This window comes from Passer domesticus, chromosome 2 (genome assembly GCF_036417665.1).
Source record: "Passer domesticus isolate bPasDom1 chromosome 2, bPasDom1.hap1, whole genome shotgun sequence".
Lineage (NCBI taxonomy): Eukaryota > Metazoa > Chordata > Aves > Passeriformes > Passeridae > Passer > Passer domesticus.
The window spans coordinates 122,581,391-122,605,703 of NC_087475.1; the positions used below are offsets into that span (position 1 = coordinate 122,581,391).

The following is a 24,313-nucleotide window of genomic DNA, read 5'->3' on the forward strand; positions in this document are numbered from 1 at the left end:
TGGGTTCGTTACAGAAAGTTACTGCAGAGAGAGTGGTTTGAAAAGCTTTGTGTTAAAACTCATTACAGGAAGAGGCTGCCTTATAAAAACTGAGAGAAGTTTGAGACTGGGCAACACACTGCCAAAGCAATGGAGAAATGTCAACCAGCAAGGTACATTCAGGGACCACTCGGGAGCCACTTCCCAGGAAAGCCTGGGCTCTGTGGCAGGCCTCCAGGAGAGCCCTGCTCTGGGGCAGACAGGATGGCGAGGAGGAGCGTGGCTCAGGCGCGGAGCAGAGCTCTCCCGGGAAAGAACGGCTCCCGCTGACTTCATTCTCTCTCTTCCTTAAAGCTGAAGTGAGTCGTGGTTCCTGCCCGGGAGCAGTACATACAGGAGATAGTACAGTTAGGAAACAATACCCACTGGCTTGCAGCTGCAGCTGTTTGCACCGCGATTCTTCATTTCCATTCACTTCTCATCCCACTCCTCTCTTTGCAGACGTCTTAGCCAGAAAGGGAAGACAAGTGTGCGGGTGTGCGATACATACAGATACAGGAATGTGATTGTATGCAAATGCTGGGGCCAGTAAGCAGTTACTTCTCGAGGAGGCAGACTTCACAGAGGGACGAGTGAAACTGGGGCTTCCCAGCAGAAGAAGAAACCAGTGCTGTTCTGGTGGAGGTGCAGAGGTGGCGAGCTTCAAACGCCTTAGCACGGAATGATCTGCAGCCACGTGGGTCCTCTCCCAGACAGGAGCGAGGCTTCATGGTGCAGATCTCCTCCCTGAAGCTTCACCACCTCTGAAACGTCAAGGCATCAGGGTCTAACTGACTTAGTGCTACAGAGCATCTGCTGAGGTCCCCTCTGCTCCCAAAGGGCAGTCCGACCCTCCGGAGAGGACAACGGCTGTGGGTATGGCACCTCTCACACGTGAGGCAGGGGGGGTCTTGTGGCTGCGCCCATCTGCCCCCAGTTGGCTTCAGCCATGCTGCAAAAAAAGAAATGGCCGGATTTGCCAGGAAGACATCAAGGAAGACAACAAAAGGCCATTTTTGGCAAACATTTTCTTCCGCCAGACATAACGCTTACGGGGGAGGAGGCGGTTTCCTCCACAGGACAGGGCAGGGGTTCTTGGCATTAGGGGGTGCAGGAGGTCAGGTGCCCCACGTGGCGAGAGCCCTGGTTTGGTTCACAAGAGCCATATCTTTCACAGAAAGAACAGCATTTCCTGCCACAGTGACTCTTACAAGAGCAGGTGACTTTGCCAGGAGGGGGAGCTTATGGAGAAATGAATTCTCTTCCTAAAGTCTCAGAAACAAACGGCAGACGCACATACACGCAGGGGGAAGATTTCTCTTGGCCAAGGGGACAGGGAAGTCCCCAGGGTGCTGATGTGCTGCAGGCCCCTTGCTTTGTCCAGGCTCACACTGGGGAGCAGTGCAGCCACAGGAAAACTCGTGACACATGGTGGTTAACTGCACGTCCCCACTACGTGGCATGTTTGCTACTGGGCTCCTTGGCTGAACCATCCAGGGACTGTGAAACTGACCCGTGGAGCTTCTCCTTTCCTCCTTCCTAGAGTCTTTACTTTGGTCATGTTGAAGCCTTCAGAGACTGGATTAAGCCTCCCATTCCCAAATGACTGGGGCACAGAGGAGATCTGCCTCATCAGAGGGGGCACCATGGACACTAGGGAGGAGCATAACTCTGGTGAGACTGTACAAGGACCCTCTTTGCTACAACATAGTCAGGGCTTTCAGGTGTCCTTCCTTTCCCCCCTTCAGTTCCATGAGACAAACTAAATTGCTTTCATCCTGACCACAAGCACGCTCAATATTCAGTCTCTCCAAGACCTGGGAACACTCCCAAAAGGTGAATTGCTCCCTCCTGAGAAAATGAGTAAGTTGGAGGCAAGAAGATGCTGAGGCTACAGCCAGTCTTTGAAATGGACCTCTGGACAGACAGCCCAGTTAACCCCTCTGGGGACAGATCTGGCTTTGTCTGTTTTGGAAGAGGGAGGAGCTAGCTCAGTGCACCTTGGGAAAAGATCTTCTTCACTGTGGCACTGGGTCCGAGAAGGAAAAACAGTCTGTTTTGGAAAACATATATGTTTACTTCCAAAGAGATCATCTAGGACCAAATACCCCCTGGGAACTCCACACTGTGTGGAGGGCAGGGTAAGTCTACAGTTCTTTGAGTGACCAAAAAATAAACGATAAAAAAGCAACAGCCCAAAAGACAGCAACTGATGTGAGTCAAATTAGTCCAAGAGGAACATCTGCTATGTACAGCAAGTGCCTCTGTCCATTGGGGTGAGGGGGTATGTTCCCACAGGTGCTGGAAGAAGCCTTGGACCTTCCTGCTCCTGCTGGCTGGGCAGAGCTCAGCCACTGTGTTGGAGCACAGACACTGAAACAAATGAAACAAGAACAACAAACCCCACTGTGTTCCTCAGGGTTCCCGGTGTATCTCTACTTCTCTCCCTCTGTGCGTCCCTACAGGTGCTTCTGCCTCTTTAGTCCATGGTTCCTGGGTGGATGCTGAGGACTGGTGGCTCTAGGCAAGTGGGAGAGTAGTTGAGGTGAGGCTCTTTGATCCACAGCAAGGGAACCCCATTCTTGCCCTCCGAGTTCTTGCTGGAGTTTCGGCTCTTGAACCGCACCAGGAGGATGGTGATGATCAAGATGCCAAAGATGGGGAAGGGGTAGAAGAACACAAAGTAGAAGAGGGCATCATTGGAGCAGATGACAGACTGCAGCGTGGAGCCTGGAAAGAGACATAGGGTGGTCACATTTCATGGTTTCTCTCTAATCAGGGCATGCAAACTTCCTTAGAAACACAGAAAACCAGATGCTCATTATTCTATGTCAAAGCAGGAGGTGGAGCTCTGGGAAAAATAACAGTGTTAGAACAGAAGAAAGTTGTAAAGGCATGTTTCAGCTTTATCCCCCCCAAGAGTTTCATGAGTGGTAAGAGTCCTCCCTGGTGGAGATTTCATAGTATCTTATACACCCTTGAGCTGACTGGAAAAGTACCAGCACCCCAGACTTGCCCCAGTCCCACTCACTCCTTGGTCTTTTCATCTTGGTTGAAGGGAAGATGCAGAGGATGCCAGGGCCACGGCCCCAGACAGTCATCACCACTTCTCACCTGCATCCTGCACGTGCACAGCGACCATGCCCGACTCCTCCTCGGCCAGGCGGTACCAGACTCCGTTGGGATCCGCCAGCCACTCCTCCACTCGGCACGAGTAGTTGCCCGTGTCGGCACCGCCCGCCTGCAGCACCGTCAGCCGGAAAAGCACTGCCGAGAGCCTCTGGAAGCGCAGGCGGCCCTCCCAGCGGCCAGCCTCGGGGCTGAAGATGGCATCAGGGCCCACACTCAGCACCGCTTCCCTCTCCTCCTCCTCTTCCTCCCCTTGCTCCGCGTGGTCGCTCGCCTCCTTGGCCCGCAGGCTGTACCACGTCACTGCAAAGTGGGACTCTGGGCTGGAGCGGGACAGGATGCTGCAGTCCAGTGGGAAGGACTCCTTCTCTTGCACCGTGAGGTTGGCGGTGGCTGTGTCCACCTGCAAGGTGGGATCTGAGATGACAAAAGTCAGGAGGTGAGTGCTGAGCAATCATCAAAACCACCCCGTCTCAACACAAACTGTCATGACTCTGGTGCAAGGAACAATCCAAGCAAAACCCAAATCTTGATGCAGCCTGCCAAGACTCACAGGGACCTCTGAGGCCAACCCTGCAGGCACAGCATCCTCACCTCACCACGCACCATCTGGCATGGGGTCAAACAGGTGCTGGCTGCAAGCACCATCCTACCCCTGCCCACCCTCACCCCAACTAAGGGATGAGAGGAGAAAGCTGCTGCAGCTCATCCAGACATGCTGTGTGTCAGGATACCAACGTCTGGTGCATGTACTTAGGAGCCATGTGCTATTCCTCCCCAGCTACTGCTGCACAGAACATTGCACTTCCTGCTTTTTATTTCTTTGAGATAAAGGACTTGAGATTTCTTTGCTCAAAGGACTTGAAAATCATTATGACAGAAGACGACCTTTTCCAGCAGCTTGGAAAGTCATTTAGGTAAGAGGTTCCTCCATAGAGATGGCCTCAACACTGATGCAGCGAGGATGCTCCGAAAGTCTTCCTCATTTTTTTTCCTCTAGTGCTTGCTGCAAGGCTAAAGAGATGTTTTTACCTAACTGAGACGCAGTGGCCAGAACCCACGATGAGTTGATTAAAGGCTGACTTCAAGAGCAATTAACATTTGATTTAGTCATCTTGCCAGGGAGCACATACTCCAGGGATCACAATCAGTCTGGATCTAAGCTTTCATTTAAAGATTAAAAAGCCCTTTCCAAAGTGGGAGCTGAGCAGGAAGGACAAGTCGATAGAGAGAGAGAGAGGCACTTTCTTCTCCAGTAAGGAGAGCTGGGCAAACCCTCTCTTGTGCAGACCCTGAGTGTCTCTCAGGAGGGGGCTGCTGTCCCTCAGCTCTCATCAGCCACAGAGCTGCTGTGCCCAGTGGGCTTCTCATTGCAGCACCTGCCCAGCACTTTTTAAATGGTCCCGTGAGGAAAACCTCAATTAAGGCCAGAGCTCTTCAGGACATAAGCAATATGAGTATTTGCAGTTCACATCTTCCCAAAGAAGACTCCTGAGCAGAAACAGGAATGAGTTAAGTCATGAATTTTGGGGACTACGAAGGTAAAAAGGAGGAAGGGACAGAAATGGCTTGTCAAACCTAACACAAAGCCTCCCTCACCTTTAGCAGGTTAAGCAGAAAGAGGAGAACTGATGTCTGAAGGTGCTGAGAGGTTCCCCCCTCCCCTTGCTGATGATTATAGCCCTGAGAGATGAGGCTGGAGATCCTCACTAATGAGACATGAGTCACAAGCACAGTTAGTCATTTTGTTAAGTACTGACTGCTATGAAACAAAAACAAACAACAACAAAGCACTTCTAGAAAAAAAAAAAAATCTTCAATTAGTGAACTCCCAACTCCCTCTCTTCTTCCCACTCCACATTCTTCTGCAATTCAAAAGGAGCCTCAGAGATTTTTCCTGCTGTTCATTATCCTCTCCATCAGGGCTGGCAATTGTCACACTGGATGGAGAGCTGTAGTGACAACCCAGCAGTGCACAGGGATTGCCTGGGGAGGTCTCTCTGCTCAAGCCGCTCTGGCCAGCAAAACTTCCCAAGCAAAGCTGTGGCAGATAAGAGCTCCGCTGTCCCCTGCTCCTCCTCCCCAGTACAAATGTCTGCCAGGAATGACCACTAAAATCCTTCCAGAACCTCGTGCTTTTGCCAGCTCTGCTGCTCAGTTACAAGGCTGACATTTTGCTGGAATGGGCAGCCATGAAGCACTGCAGAACATACAGAGTGGTTGCTTCAGAAGCTGGAAAGCACTCAGTGAAGGAGGACTGTACTGTTATTTGTCCTACAACCTTTAAGACAGACATTTGATCTTGAGTCATATAACACAAAAACTAGGGAATTTGTATTTTCCAAGGTAAACTGCCTTTGTATCTTATCTGTTGTTAAAACAGGGAAAACTTAGCAGAGTACTCTGGGAATCTGCTTTTAAGGGTTTAGGAGTCCATCAGTGCTGGTCAATCTTAAGAATCATCTTTTGGGAGCACTGGAGCAGGCAGCTCCACTGTGTCCTAAGTCAAGCAATGTTGGCTGAACAGCAACTCCTTGTGGAGCTCAAGAGGAGAAAGAAATGGTGTGATCTCTGGAAGCGAGGCTCTGCAGGAAGATTACAGAGCTGTAGTTCACTTATTCAGGGAGAAGAGACAAATGTCAAAGCTCGGTTAGAGTTGAAATTGGTCAGTGTTGTGTAAGCACTTTTAAAAAGCTGTTAATAGCAAGAAGATGTCTGAAGAAACTGTTGAACTGATACCTATTGAAGACAGTTACCTATTTAATAGGGATGAAGAAAAAGCAGAGGCAGTCAATGTTTTTTTGCCTCAGTCTTTAATAACACTGATAGACCTTGGCTGCCCAGTCCCATGAGTCAGAGGACAGTGAGTGCAGGAACAGTAACTTTTCCATCTGCAGACTCTGAAATTGTGAGGGATGACCTGTGTCAGACAAGTGTCCACAAGTCCATGGGGCCTGATGTGACTCATCAGGTGTTAGGGCAGGGCTGAATATTATCCAAGGGCCCTGCGAGTCTGGGGAAGTGCTTTTTGGCTGGAAGCTGGCCAGTATATATTCCAATTTACAAGAAGGACATGAGAGAAGACCCAGGAGACTACAGACCTGTTAGTCCAACCCGAGTTCCTGGAAAAACTGTGGAGAACATTATTCTGGGTTCTACTAAAAGGCATTCACAGAACAATGCAGTCATCAGACACAGCCAACATGGCTTCAAAAAGGGGAAGTCTGATTGAATAATTAAATATCCTTGTGTCACCTGCTCTGTCAGTGGATGAAGGGAAGGCAGTGGATGCAGTTTTTCAATTTCAGTAAGGCTTTTCACATTGTCCCTCACAGCACCTTCCAGCTGTGGGATGGGGGGTTCATGGTGCACTGGGTGAAGAACTGGCTGAAGGGCAGAGTTCAAAGGAATACAGTGAATGGGGCTACTTCTGGCTGGTAACTGGTCACCAGTGGTGTTCCTCAGGGTTCAATTTTAGGGCCAGTGCTGTTCAATATATTTATCAAAGATCTGGATACAGGAGTTGAATGCACCATTAGCAAATTTGCTAACGATACCAAGCTGGGAGGTGCTGCTGATTCTCTTGAGGGACAAGAGGCCTTACAAAGTGATCTAGATAGAGTGGAGCTCTGGACTTTAATTAATGGAATGGAATTTAACAAACTGAAGTGACTGGATTTTACACATAGGTCCGAGTAACACCATGCACAAGTAGAACTGGGAGAGGAGTAGCTAGAGAGCAGCCCTGCAGAAAGCAATCTGGAGGTGCTGGTTGTCAGCAAGCTCAGTAAGAGTCAGCAGCGTGCCTCCACTGCCCTCTTCACAGGAAAGGACCTTGCCTCTGAAGCACACACCTGGGAAACACAGGTAGCTTCTTCCATCCTATTCTCAATCAAAATGTGAGTAAAATCAGAAGCCTAGCCTGTGCTGAAAAAAAGAGAAAATTGTAGATGCAGTGACAAAATGCCAAGCCCATCTAGTTGTATTTGCAGAACTTGCTCTACGCTCTTTCCAGAAATGCAAGAGTCAAGAAGACATGGAAAAAGGAATCAGCGTGGCCTGTCCTGTGGTCCTGCCCTGTGCCTGGACCCACTGTCACTGACCGACATGGCGATTCGTGTCTGCCCAGGAGGGCACGAGGCTGCTCAAGGCACCTGGCACCAGACCCCACTGACCTGGCTGCTTGACTGTGAGGGTGCTGAGCCCGGAGAGGTCCTCTGCCCGCTTGTACCAGCGCTCGCTTGGGTCCAGCAGCCACTCCTCCACGCGGCAGCCGTAGGCGCCGCTGTCGCGCACGGTGGAGTTCTGGATGGAGAGCAGGAAGAGGCCCGGCGCCGGGCTCTCCAGGTGCAGCCGGCTCCGCAGGTCGCCCAGCGCCGCCGGCTCCCCGTAGTGCAGCGTGCTCTGCCGGCTCAGCCAGGCCACCACCTCCTTCTCGGCGCGGCCCGGCCGCCACACGGACCACTCCACCGAGAGCTGGGATGAGGGGCTGGTCCGGTTCTTCACCAGGCACTCCAGGGTCACCCACTCGTTCTCCAGCACCGTGATGTTCCTGTGGGTCTGGTTGACCTGCAGGCGGTTATCTGTGGGAAAAGCCGGTTAGAAATGCAATGTGACCAAGGGGGCCTTTGTCACCCCACAAGCCTTTCCTGCATGGCAACAATCCTGGTGTGATGAAAGAAGTAAGGAAGTAGAGGAAAAAAATGATGGAAAAAGGAAAAGACAAAAAAAATAGAGGAGGAGAAGAAAATACAGCTTGTGTTTTTTAGGGTCTTCTGAAAATCTCAGTCACCAATGACCCATTCAGTGCGGGGAACTGGAAATCCACAATCTCCCAACAGGACCTGGGAGGTTCTAAGCGCACAGAGACCTAATGAAGGGAGATCACACCTCACTCTTTTCTTGTTCTCCTCCTAGGACGAGGTAGTAGCCTGATCACGTCCCAACTAGTAAGCTCCCTGTTGTGGAAAAAAGAAAAAAACCGGCAGGGTAGAGAACAGACAGCTGATCATAGGGAAGCCCCGCTGCAAAACAAGAAGTGGCATGAGGGCCAAGTCACACACAGTGTTTGGCTGCCCCGGGAATGTCCCTGGTTTGTGCTCCACAACTTCATTGATACACGGGAGGGTGACTGGAATCAGCTCTTTTACACGAAATGACGTGTCCAACTCTCCTAAATCCCTCACAATTCTTTCCAGAGCCAGCCTGGACTTCCCTGGTACCACTGCTGCAGCAAGCGACAAGCACCGTACTTCCCAGAGAGAGGTGGGTGATGCAAAGAGGGGACAGTCACAGCTCCCCTGTCCCTGACCACCCCTCAGCTATCTTGGGACTCTGCAGACAGAAATGAGGAGCTGGCACTGGCAGCAAGCCATGTCCTGCTGTGCTTCCTGCGTGTTTGACCAGGCAAAGCTGCACTGGGGACCATATCTAATACCCCTCTTGCACCCTTGTCCACAGAGCTTTTGTCTAGCCAGCCAAATCCAGACAGAAAAAATGCACTAAACACCCCACTCCAGCCCTGATATCCAGCTGCATCCATCCTGCCTGAGGGATTTTATCTTCCAGATACAGGGAGCTGGAGCAAGCAAGGACAAGGCAGGCTTCCTCATGAAGTACCAATGCTCTGGACAGTACCTGCCTCCCTGCCTCTCCCCTTTGCCCCAGCATGTGGGGGCTATATTTAGCCCCTCCACCAGCTCATCTTTATCAGTGTAATCCACTGCCACGGAAACCACCCACAGAGCATATTTCTCCTTTCCTGGCAGTCAGCTTCCCACCTCATTAAACGTTATTCCCATCTCATGTGCAAAGGGAAAAGACACAAGGCTCCCTGTGCCTGCCAGGATCCAGAGAATAAAATTAAACTGTGTGCAAGACATAAAATTGCTTTCCCAGACAGGCACACACACAGGGGTTCTCTCTCAGTAAGTCACTAGCTGACACTCTTGCTACATGATGCTCTGAAAGATAATGAAACCTGGCTGGATGCAGTGGCCCTACAGACTATGAGGGATGGACAACCTTCACGTGGGGACACTGAAAGGCACACAAGCTCAGCCTGGAAGGACAGGAGTCACATCAAAGGAGGGAAAACCCTCGTTCCACGCAGGGATGTGCAGGCATGAGGTTGCAAGGACAATGTGGCAATCTCACAGGCCGTGCCAAGAGAGCCCCACCTGGCTGCTTGACGGTGACCTCGGTGCGGCCTGACACCTCCTCTGCCAGCTTGTACCAGGCGTGGTTGGGGCTGAGCAGCCACTCCTCCACGTGGCAGTAGTAGCTGCCGCTGTCGCGCACCTCTGCCCGCTGCACGGTCAGGCTGAAGAGCCCGCCCGAGGCGGAGCGCTCGAACTGCAGCCGGCCCCGCAGCCCCTCCTCCTCCGCGTAGGTGCCGTACTCGAAGGCCGAGCTGTGGGTGGTCTTCAGGATGAGCTTTCCGTCAGCATCCGAGGGCTTGTGCACGTACCACAGCACGGCGAAGTGGGAGTCGGGGCTGGTCTGGGATTTCACCGAGCAGTTCAGGGGGATGGGCCGGTTCTCCACCAGAGTGATGCTGCGCTTCGACTTGCTCACCTGCAGCTTGGTCACTGCGAGGGGGAATGGAGAAGAATGAAGAGAGGTGGGTCAGTAACACAGGAAAGAAATTCACCGGATTTGGGGTGGAACAGAGAGTCCCCTCTTGCATGGGTCCCATATGCCTTTAAGACATTTAGACATTCTACCAAATCTCTCCTTTCAACCCCTATCTACTCCTGGATCCTCCCACTGTGGCCCTCAGCACAAGAGGCTGCTTTTTCACAGTCTGACCTTTAAAAGACTCTTTTTAATTCACAGTGGTCTAAGGCACCAGACTTAGTAAGATGACTACACCCAAATTCAGTGGTTTTTCTCATGGTGAAATCATACCACTTGTACCTCAGGGCAATGAGCTGTTAACCAGTTCCAGAGAAAACCACTTCTGAGAAAGCAAATTAAATGAGACCCCACCGCTGTCACATGCCAGCCATCTCAGTGAGATGTATCCCACAGACACGCAATAGCTAGGGGAGGAAGTGCAGGCACAACTGGAAAAGGAGAAAGAGCACCAGAGTGGAAGGGATCAGCAGGGAGCAAGCTCTGCTCCCAGCCAGGAGATCTGGCTCCAAGTCCACCACAAACTGCACAGCCCAGGACAAGCCACAGGCCCATCATCTCTCCTGGCTTCCCAAGCACAAGTGCAGTTCCCACGCTGTAGCTAAGCAGCCCCATGGTGTTGAGGATGATACAGCAGAATCGTTAGCTCTAGTTCCTGTAAGGAGAGACACACAGATTCCCAATTCCCCTCTCCCTGTACAAACACAAGACACAGCCTCTGCTGCAGTGTGTGCCCATGCTGTGCATGTCACCTCAGCCCTGAGCCAGGGCATTCCAGTTGGCAGGGGAGGACACAAGGCGCCCTCCTGTGACACTTGTGCTCTGTGCCCTGGAGTCCCTGTCAGCAGCAGACAGGGCAGAGGGGCAGCTCCCACCCAGCAAAACACACCACTCCCAGCAGCTCTGCCACCTTGGGCCTCCCCTCCGTCACCTGTCCTCACCCAGCTGCTCCCCTCGGAAAGGGGGAATGCTGCCTTGCTGCTGACAAGTTGCAAATCTCTTCAATAAAACTTGCAGAGCGCACGGGTCCAAGTGGCACGACGAAAGTGTGGCACCACAGGCACAAACAACTGAAGGCTGCCAGGGGACCCGTGCCCATCCACACCCTGGAAACACATCCCACGCATCCTGTGTTTGTGAGGAAGCAACGTTGTCCTCTCTCTCTCACCAAGGCACGAGCTCCTTGCTTTGCATCATGCTTTGCTTCCAGCTTCCCTTGGGCACCAGGGCCTCGGATGCCTGTCGGCACAAGTGATGAGTGACAGTGCCCAGGGAGAGGATGGGCACAAACAACTTCAAATGGGAGGAACTCCCACCACAGCAATGCTTTCTGCGCTATCACATCTGAGATAGGCATCCTGGTATCGCATCAGACATTCCCCTGGAGCCTGGATTGCCCGTGGCTTTAATCAGTATGCTAATAAAGACTCCTGCCTGTGGTATGGCATGCAGACACTGCAGGAAGGAAAGGAGGGAAACTGTCCTTGTTTTGCCTCCCCAGGGACTTCAACCTAATGGAAAGAGTCAGTGTCACCCTCTTGTATTTCTGCCATACCCCAGACACATTCCTTCCCCTTTGTTTCTCTCCAGGACAACAGCCTTAGCCACCACACCCACCCTCATCCCAGCTTTTTGGCTCACCATTGGTTAAGAACGGTTATTTCAAGCATTAATCAATCTTCCAAGTCCCTAGGAGATGAACCAATAAAGGAGAAGGTGGTTCTCAGCAGTTTCCTCTCTCCCCCAGCCCCCTTTCCAAACAGTTTATTTTTAATTGGTACTGGATTATTTTCTGCAACCGTTACTACGGAAACCTTTGTTACTATAGCAACTGTGTATGTTAAGTCAGTAGCCCTATATCTATTAAAATGCAGTATATACACACATGCTGTGTGTGGTGGGTTGCTCAATATCAACACACACACACACATACACACACAGCCAGGGTACACACAGACCAGAGCTGCTGAGCGGCAAGCACCCCTCTCTCACAGTGCTCTTCCCACATTGTGGCACCTCCAGGAGATTAAATGAGGATGGCTGACACTGAGCAATTCTAATCTTAGTGTTTGGGGCAACAGACCCACCTTGTACATGACAGATGTATTCCACTGAAGCAGTGAGAGCTTGCTCCCAGACAATAATCACAGTAATTGTCACTGTGTACAAACAGCACCGACCCCTGAGGTCATCCAAGGACTCTCAGATGGCCCCTCAGCAGCCTTCCCTGCTCCCATGCAACCTTTGGGAAGAAATATTTTTGAGAGCAATGGGGAAGCAATCTTACTAACTCTGGCAAAAATGAGATTTTAAATTTCACACCCCCACCCCCCGCATCCTTCCAAGCCACCCTTGGCAGCCACTGCAGCCATCAGTCAGGAATTTGCCCACATTTGTGCTGAGTCCCCCAAGATACTGAATGAGGTAGTGCTTCTACAGCTGCTACCAGCTGGAGCAGCAAGCCCTGGCAGGGAATCACAGGTCTTCTCTTTGCCAGACTATACTCTTGCAGAGGTTTATAACAGTATGCACAAAGTTTCCTCTAGATTAGAGGTATCAGTGATATGTAATGACATCCCTGCCAATGCACTTTTCATCAGACATGAATTATTTTCCTAAGGGAGGCACACCGCAGAAGATGCAAGTGCAGGTTCTGTTTCCCTCTCACAGAATTAGAGAGGACATTCTCAGTCTTTTCCAATTCTGTGAATGCCAAACGCTTCCAACATCCTGGAGCTGGTTCCTGCACAGTATACAGGCACCCAGCTCTTCTCCATTACCTTTTGCAGATCCTATAGTAGTGATTCAAGGCTTTTATGGACCACAGGCTGGTAACAGCTAAATTGGAAATGCTGTGGCACACAGGTTACCTTGGGGCAGCTTCACCCTCAGGGCAAAGATCCTCATTAAGACATGGGAAGCTTTGTGGGGTAACTCGCACTTCTGCTCTCCCACGGAGCTGACCATCAGCCACTGTTCACAGATATGCAAACATATCCACAAAGCTCATTTTGCATTTGGGAAAAAATATTTTAAAAGGGGAAAACAGATAATATTGAAGATGGTGGTCCAGGGTAATGGGAGTGGCACAATACAACAACAGGGAGTCCATCCATCTCTTCCCATTCTGGTGGCAAGCCTTTTCCAGTGCAAACTGAGTCCCTCCATGCCATGTGCAGCTTGCCAGGTCATGTTTAGAGATGCTGCTATGACATGGAAATGTCATGGAAATGCTGCTGGTGCACCAGTAAGGTTGCAAGAAGTGTGATACCCCAGGCACCCAGCCAGCAAAACCTCGCCCTACTGACTGGGGGGAAACTCCCTTTCCTGGCTGGAGGATTTGCCTGGGCAGAGAGCCAGAAAAGGGCTCAGTCTTCAAAGGCTGAGTTGATCCGGTGTGCTCCAGGGGCTGGGGTTTAAGTGAGGCAGGGCAGGGCTGCTCCAGCCCCATGTCAGGCAGCAGAGGTGGTAGGCACAGCCGTGTGAACAGACACGGCTACTCAGAATTTTCTGCTGGCTGTCAAGAGGCTGATGTTCTCTTAACAGCCTCCCGAACATCTGCTCTGTGAGAGGAACAGGTGCCTGCGTCTAGGTGAAGTTATCGTGCATATCATCTTGCAAACCATAATCCTGTTGCCACAATGTCTCCTGGCTCCCTGGAGAGTGCCAGTAAAGAGGATATTGTACCTTAATGTACTGTAATTGGCCCTGCATATGCTATTAAGGCTTTCAATTTACACAGGCAACAAGTCATGGTTAGAAAACTCTTAGTTTTTTTAATCATTATCTCAAGATGCCTGTGGCAGCTTCTGGTCCTCAGAGCTTGCACCTCTGGCTGGGACCTCAGGTCTGACACTCCTTACAACCACAGCAAGCGATGACACAGCCAGATCCTCTACAAGCTGATATGTAGTAGATGTTTTCTCCACACCATCAAGCAATGGTAATCAGTCTCCTCAAGCTGAGCATGTGGGTAAGCACAGTTATACAAATATTTGGGGGATGGGAGAGCAGTCATTAGAGGAGGAGGACTGAGACAGTGATGTGATTCATGGTTTTTCTGCTGACTTGCTGCCTCTTGGCTCCCTCCCCTCCGTTTCCTCATCATCAAGCTGGTGTTACAACACTTATCTTTAGCAAAGCACTTTGCAACCTGTACCTAAAAATGCTATGATAAGAAGATGCTCCGTCTCAAACACCTTACAACATTTTGCCTTGTAGGCAGCAAGCAAACACAACAGCAGGAGTTTACTTCCCACCTGGGAGCCACTATTACCAAGGCCTGGGAATGGCACAGTTTAATTGCAGCTGAAGATAGCATTTCCCCAAAACAGCCCCACACAAAACACCAGAATGTTGCCCCTGCAGCAAAGGAGGAGGGAGCCATCCGCTGGGGAAGGAGGCAGCTCTGTATGAACCAGCAGCTGTGGCACAGAAGGGGGGGCAGGAGGATGGCCACCACCATCCCAGGGAGTCCCCAGAAAGCCCTGTCACCAAAGCAGGGAGGTGGTGTCCCACTTTGGAGGCTGCTGCTCGCTGGGGAGAGCTCCTCCAGAGAACACTTTGGCTTGGAAAGAAGTGATGAAATGTTGCACAAAGTTTTCCGGGGAAATGTCCTAATTTTAAAAGCCTCCAGTGAGATTTCACTGTGCTGAGGTGTGTGTGCAGGGGGAGCAGAAATGAGGCCAGCCCAACCTGAGCCCAGCCCCGGTTTAACACCCTACAGTGGGCTTAGCAGGGCAGTCAGGAGAGATCCTTTTCCAGCAGCACAGTGACTTCTACAAGGAACCCCTCTGTCCCCAGCACACTCAGTGTACAACCCTGAAGGGCAGTGGCCAGGCCTTTGGCACAAACTCAGCCATCCCCTCAGCCTGTGGTCACATCCCAGAGGTGCTTCATCATTTCCCTCACTAGTGCCAGAAAAGCACTCGGTGCCTGAATTCCCCCAGGATGTTTGCCTGGGATTCAAGAGACCAGTGTGCAGGTTACTGCCACAGGCTTAGACATGTACTAACATTCAGACCCCTGCCAGCTCTTCTCCCTTCCACAAATCAGGGCTGAGGAGCCTCCTCCACCTCCCCAGACACTGCAAGGACTCCTGCTTCAATGCCTGAACAGAGTCAAGCAAGTACACGCCAGCCTACTGATTCAGCATGGGGAGAGCTGGGTGACTCACGTTTATTAGGTTAGCTGAAATCAAACCAACATTCAAAAGGGAAAGATGTGCAAGTCCTTTTGGAGAGGAGGCATCAGAAGAAAGGCATTTGCAGAAGGGAAGAAAACGAGATGCTCCTAGGAGGACTGTGCTCATTAAGCTTAACCACAGCACAGAAATCACAGCGAAGTAAAGACAAAGGCTTCCAGCACGGGGGGCAACCTCCCCAGAGAAGGCAGGAGCATGGCAGCACAGCTCCCGACTCCGGCTATTCTCTTTTAACTGAACACAATTCCTCCTGAAACTGGATTAGTGAGGTTGCAAATTGCATTAGCCAACATGGGAGGCTGCTGGTGCAACAGGAGCAGCAGAAAGGGAAATAGCATTAGACTTTGCCTGCCATTATTACTGCCATTATTAACTTGTCACTTTACTGTAGTGTTCCTATAACAATGAATTATTGCCTGCAAACAGGCTGACATGATTGAATTACTGGGAGAGCAGTTCTGTGGGAAGGAAAGACAGCATTAACCCTTTCCTGAGGAAGACTCAGCTTCAGCCCCCTCCCATGTGGTCAGACAGAAGAGCTGAGCCTGTGACTGAACACCACCAAGCGACCTGCATTTTAACATGTTCAGCAAGTTGCTGTGAAGTCCACAGCCCAGACACTCCCCAGCCTCACAGCTGCTGCAGCAGCAGCAAGACCAGCCGGATATTTAAGTAGCTCTGCACGTCCATGCTGACCATCACCTGCCCAACAGCCCTGCCCAGCACTCAGCCCCAGGGACACCGTGCTACTGCAGCCTGGGGAGTGGAGTTTGTGCTCTCAAAACGGTGCCAGAGGGTGCTGTGGCAAAGCAGAACAGGCACCTCTCCTCAAACCCTACAGTGGATCCGCTGCTCATCCGCAGCCCCGCCAGCTCCAGCCCCGAGAAGTCAGATCATCCCAAAGTACCTAGAAGTGGCCCCATGGCCTGCCTCTCCCCAAAAGCAGCACAGTCAGACTGCAGACCCACCACCACTGTGGGAGTAGGTCAAGTCCATCTCTGCATGTGAAGACTGCAGCAGTGACAAGGACATGTGCTTGGCTAGGAAACAGCCTGGCATTACCAGGCGTGCTGGAGCCTGTGGAGCAACAAAAAACCAGCAGGTAACCAAGTGGGGCCTTGGGGAGGAATCATGAGTGACCCAGAAAGGCTTTCTAAAGCCCAGAAGCCATACATCTGCCAGCACATACAGAAAAGGCAAGGCTGGAAAAAGCTGGGAAGCTCACAGCCTCCCAGGTCCAGCCAAGGCTAAGGCAGAGACCACCAGCTGGGATGTACCACTGGCCTGGAAAAAACAGGACTTTCCCCAAGAAACAGAAACCATGTCAGTGTAAAGAACAGCAAGAAACAAATGTACCCCAAAGCAAAATGCTTCACAAACCTAAAATCAGAAACTTGCCTGCAAAACCCTGAAATGCACATAAAAAGTTCTGCATGAGAGAGAAGAGGGGAGGGAGGAATCAAAGATTCCCAGCATGAGTTGTGCCTGCTGTCAGAAAACAATATACAGCTCACTGATCACTTGTAAATTAAAATATGGAGATAGGATCACTGGAAGATAAATTCAGTACCAAGCTACCCTGACGATACAGAAATAAAAAAATAACATACAGAGATATTTAATCAACTTCTCGTCAGAAAGATTTCAAACAAAGGAGTGCTCCGTCAATTAGGAAAAAAAAGTAATTAAATGCACCCAAAGAGCAAGTCGTAACACACACAGCAGCACCACACACTAACTCCCATGCCATGCTGGAGGCTGGATTTCCTGAGATATTCCCTCCCTCTCAGAACAACTTGGCAGTTTTGTGCAGTTGCACACTCAGAGCACAGCTGCACCCTGTAGTGTAGGGCTGATTTCACACACGCTGTGCTTGACTTGGGCATTTTCAGCAGCTCCTGCTGAAAAACTGAGTGCTGGGCACACAGAGATGAGCTGCTTAGGGTGGTGTGAAATGTCGTTTTCTTGCCATCCAGAGAGCAAGCTCTCCAGACAGAGCTCAGGCAGGATCAGGAGATCTTTTGGATACTGCCCGCATCAGCCCTGCCAGTGTCAGGTGCTGCTCTCCATGCAAAGAGAAGTCCCCTGAGAAGGACCCAGCTGAATTCACCCAAGCATTAGCTCACTCCACTCACCTTTAACTGTTCCCTTCCACTGGGCCAGCTTTCTGCAGGTGGACTAAACTGAGCTGGTACACAGCACGACCTGTGCCAGCACAAGGGAGGGGACAGGACCATGCAGCCAGCAGCCCACAGTGGCCCAGACCTCCTTCTGTGCAGCAAAGTGCCAGGTCAGCTCCACCTGCAGGAGTTTACTTTTTTAACTGCAGCTGAAGACACCATTTCCCCAAAACTGAACGTTCATGGATGATGCTGCTTCTGTAACTAGTGAGTACAACTACTGCTGGAAGAACAACCCAGTGAAATGAGCCATCTGTCCTTTTGGAAAGAATTGTATTCTTGAACTTCTTAAGGAGTGAGGACATATTTCAGCATAATGGGCTACAGATCCATCATCATCTGAACTCCCTGCTTCTCTGTTAATTAGGACAAGGAAAACTATACTAATTTTCTTTTAGTAGCATCCCAAATGTCTATTTAAGAAAGTAAGATGGCCTTGAGAGAAAACTTTTATGTATACATACATATGTTAAATTAAAAGAACCTGAGCCACAGGTTCATCATGTTTGCAGCCATTTTGCTGTAAGGGAGCAGATCACAGGTTCAGTGAACCCAGGAATCAGTCTTTGACCAACATCAGAACATGCAGTTTCATGCCAGGAGAAGCATTCCTCAGGACACAGCACACAGAAAAATGGTGCTGGTGCCATGCACAGAGGTGGACTGCCAAAGGTGCTGCTTGGGCATATGGGGAGGGACCCCTGGGCTGGGCACTGCTCTGACTGGAGGGCTGAGAATACAGCAAGAGAAATATTGTGCTGCTGCAGCACTGAGCCTGCTGGCCCCAAGGCCACTCACCTCACAGAGAGCTGGGGCTCCATGCAGAGACTGGGACAGGACAAGAGTGGTCAACACCTGGCTGCAAAGCTGCTCCTCACCAGTCTCCCTCTCCCTCAAGGGCTGCCCCTGCTGACTCTGCTTTTGAGATCTTCAAGGACAGGAGGAGGTACAAAGCTTTAGAGCTGGACACCACCTAAATACTGCTCACTGCAGAGTATTTTAGTCCAGGGAAAGCAAACAGGGAATCGATGAGAAGCTAAAGTGTGTGGAGAGAGAGAAGCTGCTCAAGACAGCATCAAAGAAGGTGCATGTGCACAGACTGCAAACAGGCTGACACCATAGTTTTGTACATCCATGCTGCAAACAGGAGTGGAAAGCTGCTCAGGAGATATCAAAGAGAGAAAGCAGAGAGTACTCTGAAATGGAAGTGAAAGATTTGCACCTAAAAAGTAACCATGGAGAGAGCTAATTTGAAGACATTAGCATATCCTGGATATGGCCCAGATCTCCTGGCATTGTCAGTATTGTTAGGGGACTGAAAAGAAAGACTGCCTGCACTAAGATCAGTGGACACACACAGAGCAGGCTGAGTCAGGTTAAGGTCCCACTAGGTGCAAGGACATATTCCCACACTCTTCACCCTTGTGAAATGCATCCAAGATGCTTCATCTATTTAAAGTTCAATTTCTCAGGTCACGCCCCTGGGTGCATTTTCCAGGCTGGAATCCCAAGAGAAACCTTGAACATAACTGGCTGCAATCAGCTCAACACACCTGGCTCTTACAGAAGGGACTCTTACAGGAAAACCTGCAGAGGAGCCAAGCAGCACCACCCCCAGAAGGAAAACCAAATGCAGGGAGAGGTGAATCACAGCTCTGACCCCACAAGGCCAGTGTCATCATCCCCAGAACAGCATCAGGAATGCAGCAGCACATCCAGCATGAGCTCCCTCCTCTGCTGCTTACACTCAGGAGGACAGGGATGTTTGGAGGAGGGAGTGATGGCTAAATGTGGAGAAAATGCACTCTGGGGTGCTGGCCTGGGATGAATAACTGTGCCAAGGAGGTGACAGCAAGTGGGGAATCTGTCCCAGAGGACCTGGCAAGTGTGGCAACAGAGCTCCCCAGGGCAAATGGGCAGGAGGAGGAGAATCATCCCTACCTCTACTATCTGCAGAAGAACAAGGGCTCCAGCTGGGTCACTAATGCAGGTCCATGCAAGGGGACAGCTCTGGGTCATGCAACACTGAGCCCCTTCATTTCATGTGCTCAGTGTGCTGGAAGGAAGGAGCAGCAGCTCTGAGGAGGAACAGCAGGTCTCACCCCTGGCAGTGAAGGGAAAGGAGCAAGTCCCCAAGCACACAGGGAAGAGGAGGCTGCTCTGTGCCACAGCCACTGCTGCTGAGGAACAGGCTCCTCTCTTCTGAGCTCTTCTTGAACTCCTTCAGCACTCAAGCAGGAGTACAACCATTTGCCAGATGGAGCAGGCAGATGTAAAGCAGAGCTGTTCTACAGAGCAAAACCACTCTGGGATCAAGCAAGCAGCAAACTTCAGTTTCCAGACTTCACTTCTGTAAGGAAGTTTCCAGCTCATTAACTCTGCTTGCTTAACTTTATTGCTGGATGCTGCCAGAAGCAAGAAGTGTCAAGTTAATGCACAGACTTTGTGGCCTTTGAAAACACTTGTTTGAGCCTCCACTCAAGAGTCTGGTCAGTATTCCACTGGTCACCTGTAGTAGAAAAGGCATCTTTCACATCCATCCATGAGAGGATTCCTTAAGCACTGAAATTACTAAGAATTACAAAGATGAGATGGAATGAATGCATTAACAGTAGTATATGAGTTAAGGAAAGTTTCTCACTATACTCCACAAATGTTGTGGTGGTTAATTATTTGAAAATCAGTCCTCCCCTCCCACCACTGAGTGTGCTATAAAGCAGCCTCCTTTTCCAGTTCTCCTCTGCCTCGTGCCCTCCTCATCTTCCCAGCATCCTCAACCTGCAGTCACAACCATCCACTGCTTGGCTGCTCAATGAGCCTTCAGAGAGAAGGAGGAGCATGAGACTGAACAGTCTTTCTGTGGCTGCCATGGATGGCCTTGCACAAAGAGGTAAGAGTCCTTCATTCTTTGGCCATTGCTAGCCCAGCACAGCCACTCTCTGGTTTCCTGTGGAGAGCAGAAATAGGCTCTGAACCCACCTGAATGCAGGGCTTCAGGAAAAGCATAGCTCTGGCTCAATCTACTCCTAAAGTAAGGTTCAGGAAGAAGCCACCTCCAGCTCCTCCAAGGCCAGCTTGATGAGCCTCCACATCCCCCCCTCCATGATGGTTTCAACTTGACAGCTCCTAATAAACCAAACTTTAAGAAGCAGCCCCTGGAGAGCCTGTGGAAGATAATTAATGCTCTAATGAAGAGCATGACTGCCTTGTTTGCTCGACAGCTCCCAGGTCAATCAATCTGCTGTAGACTGGCTTGCAAAAAAGCAGTGAGGAGCCCAGCACCCCTGGCTTCTGCTCAGTTATCATCCCCTGCCATCCCTCCTCCCATGTTCATTACTGTCAAAATCCCAGCAGCAAGAGGACAGATTTATAGAGGCGATTGCAGCTTCTCCCTGAGCGCCCGATCCAGATTTAGCAATGAAGGAACAGGACAAGGGACAATGCAAGGATGGAGGGGTGGGGAGCTGTATGAGTATGAAAGGGGTGAGAAGGTGCTCTGAGGGTGGGGTGTTGTGTGAAAGCCCTGCTTTCTTACTCTGCTGTTGCCAGATACACTCTCCAGCACTCAGACCCCAGGACTTTGCTGAATCACCCCCTCAACTGTGCTGCAGAGGAGTGGTAAGTGCAGTAACACACACAATGACAATGGCAATTTAATACACCAGCACAAATGTGCCCCAAGCTTCCTTGCCAAAAGAGAGAGCACTCTGCAGACACCCCAGATTGCAGCACAGCTCCCGTGGTGCACTGTCTGCTGCCCTTGTCTGAGTCCTGCCCACCACACAGGCACTCACTGCTCCCAGACAGTGCCTGCTGTCTCATCCCTGGACACCTGGCAGGGAGAAGCAAGATCCAAGGGGGAGATGGGAACAGAGCCTGCCTGACAGCCCTTGGGTCTTTCCCTTGACCTGTCTGAACCTACCACCTTCCTCCCTCAGGCAGGACCCAGCACTGTTTCCCCTCCACGCTGCGCAAGAAAGGGGGTAGGGAACAATGAGGTCAGCTGGCATCTCAGTGTGACACTGAGAGCTCAGCCTGAATCCAAATGCTTCCAGGGTCACTTGGATTCAAAAGGAACCACCTGCTTCCTCTAAAAGGTACCTCTGCTTCCCCTAAAACCCAAGGAAACCCTAAGTGCCAGGGAGCCGCCACACATGTCCTTTCCAAGGACAGGACACAGCTAATCCTGACAGATCTCTCAAATATCACTAAGCCTTGCATGCTGGCTGCTCTTCTCAGCCTGGAAAGGGGCAAGGCAAAGGGCAAAGCAATGTCTCTAGATGGGAAAATGGTGGTGAACCCTCAGGGGAAAGGGATGATGGCCTTGCGGATAACAGACACAGACTTTCAGAGGCAGGCCAGATACTGCAACAGAAGGGGAGCCCCAAACACAAAAGAAATCTCCGCTCCTGCACTCAAGGCTCACTTCTAGTTCAACTGCACTACTGTGCATGGTCTCCTGCCAGCTTTGGTTTCAGGGAAGCAGCTGGTGTGAACTGAGATGTACTTTTATTATTCTTCCCCTTCTGCTGAAACATGAGCTCACCAAGAAAGAAACAACAGGCATCTTGAGAGATGGAAGTAAAAAGAACACTGCATTGTAGGGAAATGAAATAGCCACAGGCTATCCAGCAAGTCTGGTTTCCAGCCATGTCTAACAGCCCCTCACACCAGTTTGGATTTCTGCCCCAGCCTACAGAAATTAAAACTCAGCAGTGGCCCTAAAGCAGTGCAGATCTCTGTCCCTGTAAAGCACACATGAGCTCTCAACCCAAGGTTTGCAAGCTTGCATGACACTGAGCAGCAGGACAGGAAAGGGAGCTTTGGATCCCAGTGCTACTGCTGGTGAACTTACATGATACCTAAATTCTCTATAACCTCTCACACACACAGCCAGCACCTTTTACAGGGAATTTCCTCACACTGCCAGTCTTTAGAACAAAAAGATCCCAAGGGATCAGGAATGTCAGTCTCAAAGGCCAAATCTGGCTCAGATGCCACAGAGGAGACTTGTGCCATCATGCCTGCAGACCTTGTACTCAGAGCTGGGTTAATGCTGCCATTGCCTGCCTTCCTTGCTCCCTCCTTCAGCCCCTACATGTTTTATCTCTCAAAATACTGCTCATTTCTTCTCAGATTTCACAAAGCAAGGATACCATGACTAATCTACCTTTCTCTCCTCAACACAGTTCAAAGGCTGGTATACTGATTTCCATGTCTGCACCTGGAACCTGTCAAACAGAAAGGTCACTCAAACAGGGAGCAGGGATCTGAGAGGGAACTAGAATCCCCACATTAGCTTACAGCCTAGAAACACATGCTGGCTCCATTTGCCAAAAGATCTCCAGGTAACTCTTCTTTATGGTGTCCCTTAGTGGCCTGGTAGTGGAGATAGGTCACCCCAAGCCTATGGGTGAAGGCAGACAGCCACGCCTAATGGCAAAGGAAAGGCTAGGACTGAGACACCAAAGAGCAGCCTGAAGTTATCTCAGATTAAGGTGACTGTAGTGGAACAGAAGTAGACAGACAGCTCTCTCAGCTATTTAATCATTCCAGGGTCCCTTTTTGGAGAAGCCTTGGACATTTATCTAAAAACCAGCACCCACTTCATCAGCACAGGTTTGACTGGGAGGGCTTTAGGACATTCACTCAGAAGTGTCTGGGGAAGGTGTCTCCCAGATCATCCTGGATCCTCTCTGGAGATCATCCAGCCAAAGACCCAGGAATGATGCAATACAACCCTCTGCCACCTGCAAAACCAGAGAGAGCCAGAGCAGTCCCTGGTGTGACAGTCAACATTTCATTCATGGAGAACATCAACTGCCCACTCCAGGAGGCTGCCTGGGACATGGTAACAAAACACAGAGAGGGTGCAGCCATGGTGCTGGGAGAGCTCTGGGGAGTCCCTCTTCCCTTCCATCCCCACTTGTGAGCCATAAAGCCTCAAACATTATGCAGGACTCACTGAACTGACAGCTAAGATTTTTTTTTGCAGTTGTTTGCTGAGCAACTGGGAGACAGGGAGAGGTGAAAACCATGGAGACCTGGACAACTTATTCTGCTCAGGCATCACTTGAGTCTTAGTGCTCCAGTAAAGAACAACAGGCTGCCAGAGCATGGTTTAACTGAGCTGCCTGCCACCCTGAGCTGTGACACACAGGCTCTCTTCCTGAAGCTGTTATCAAGGATTTCTCTTTCCCTCTCTGTCTCACACACAGATATGCATGCATAGGGCTGTGAAGAAGCATGTTACTCCGGGGACCACATCCATTCAACACTGCTTCCTAAGGAAGTAAGCTAAAATGATGAACATCACCAACTCGACCTTGCAAGCAGTAAAACATGTATTACAAGGCAGCATAATCAAGATAAATGGAGAAGATTAACCTGGAGATGAGGGCAAGGGAGAGAGAGGGAAGAAAAATTATGGAGAGCTCATGAGGTGGCTCGAGCTCACAGCATCCCCTGAGCTGTCTAAAGACAGGGTTGGGGAAGGTGGAAGGAGTATGAAGAGGGGAAGGTGGAGGGATTATGAAGAGGGATACTGATGGGAAAAACATAAAGTCCAACCAGCAGAGACCCTAGGAAGGAGTCCTTCTGCACAGGAACACAAGAGTAGAACTCACAGCAAAGACCAGAGCCAACCATCCTGAAGGTGTTAAAAGCCTCACTCCAAACACCAACTCCATCCCTAAGGCCAAGACAGCAATGCACCATTCAGCTCAGCAACAGCCCACAGCTACCATGGCCACCCATCTTTGTACTTTTCATGCACAACAGGGACACCACCAAAATATCAGTGACAAGGCCTACAGAAGGCCCCTCACTCTCTCCAGTGACTGTACAGGGACAGCACCTTGCAGGTTTTCTGACTGCCCCTGCCACGCCAGGTGCCTGTTGCTTATCTGCTGCACACTCTGTGCGGGCACCCATGGCTGTGGAGACTTTCAGCCAAAAGGGGTCAATTTCTGGTGAGGGTGAAAATCAGGCTCTTTGACCACCACCTGTTTTTGAAGGTGCTTCCATCAGAATGAGAGCTGCACACAGTTATTAGACGAGAGCTGCAGCACCCCACCTATGGTGCACGTGCAGCTTTGGTGGGAACACATCCTCTCTTTGATCCCGTTTGCCCCATTCTTCTCCTCTC

General features: G+C 50.6%; 1 protein-coding gene across 2 annotated transcripts in view; it reads right to left on the reverse strand.

The window, feature by feature from the left end:
• Window positions 1–280: 280 nt before the first annotated feature.
• Window positions 281–24,313, reverse strand: part of IGSF3 (immunoglobulin superfamily member 3) — a 91,749-nt gene continuing 67,716 nt past the window's right edge. For both annotated transcript variants that reach the window (XM_064411020.1, XM_064411019.1), the window contains 4 exons: window positions 9,327–9,737; window positions 7,323–7,730; window positions 3,133–3,564; window positions 281–2,748 (listed from right to left, as the gene is read on the reverse strand). In XM_064411020.1, coding sequence (XP_064267090.1) covers window positions 2,498–2,748; window positions 3,133–3,564; window positions 7,323–7,730; window positions 9,327–9,737 — 1,502 coding nt within the window. In that variant the 3' untranslated portion in view covers window positions 281–2,497. The remainder of the gene's footprint in view (window positions 2,749–3,132; window positions 3,565–7,322; window positions 7,731–9,326; window positions 9,738–24,313) is intronic.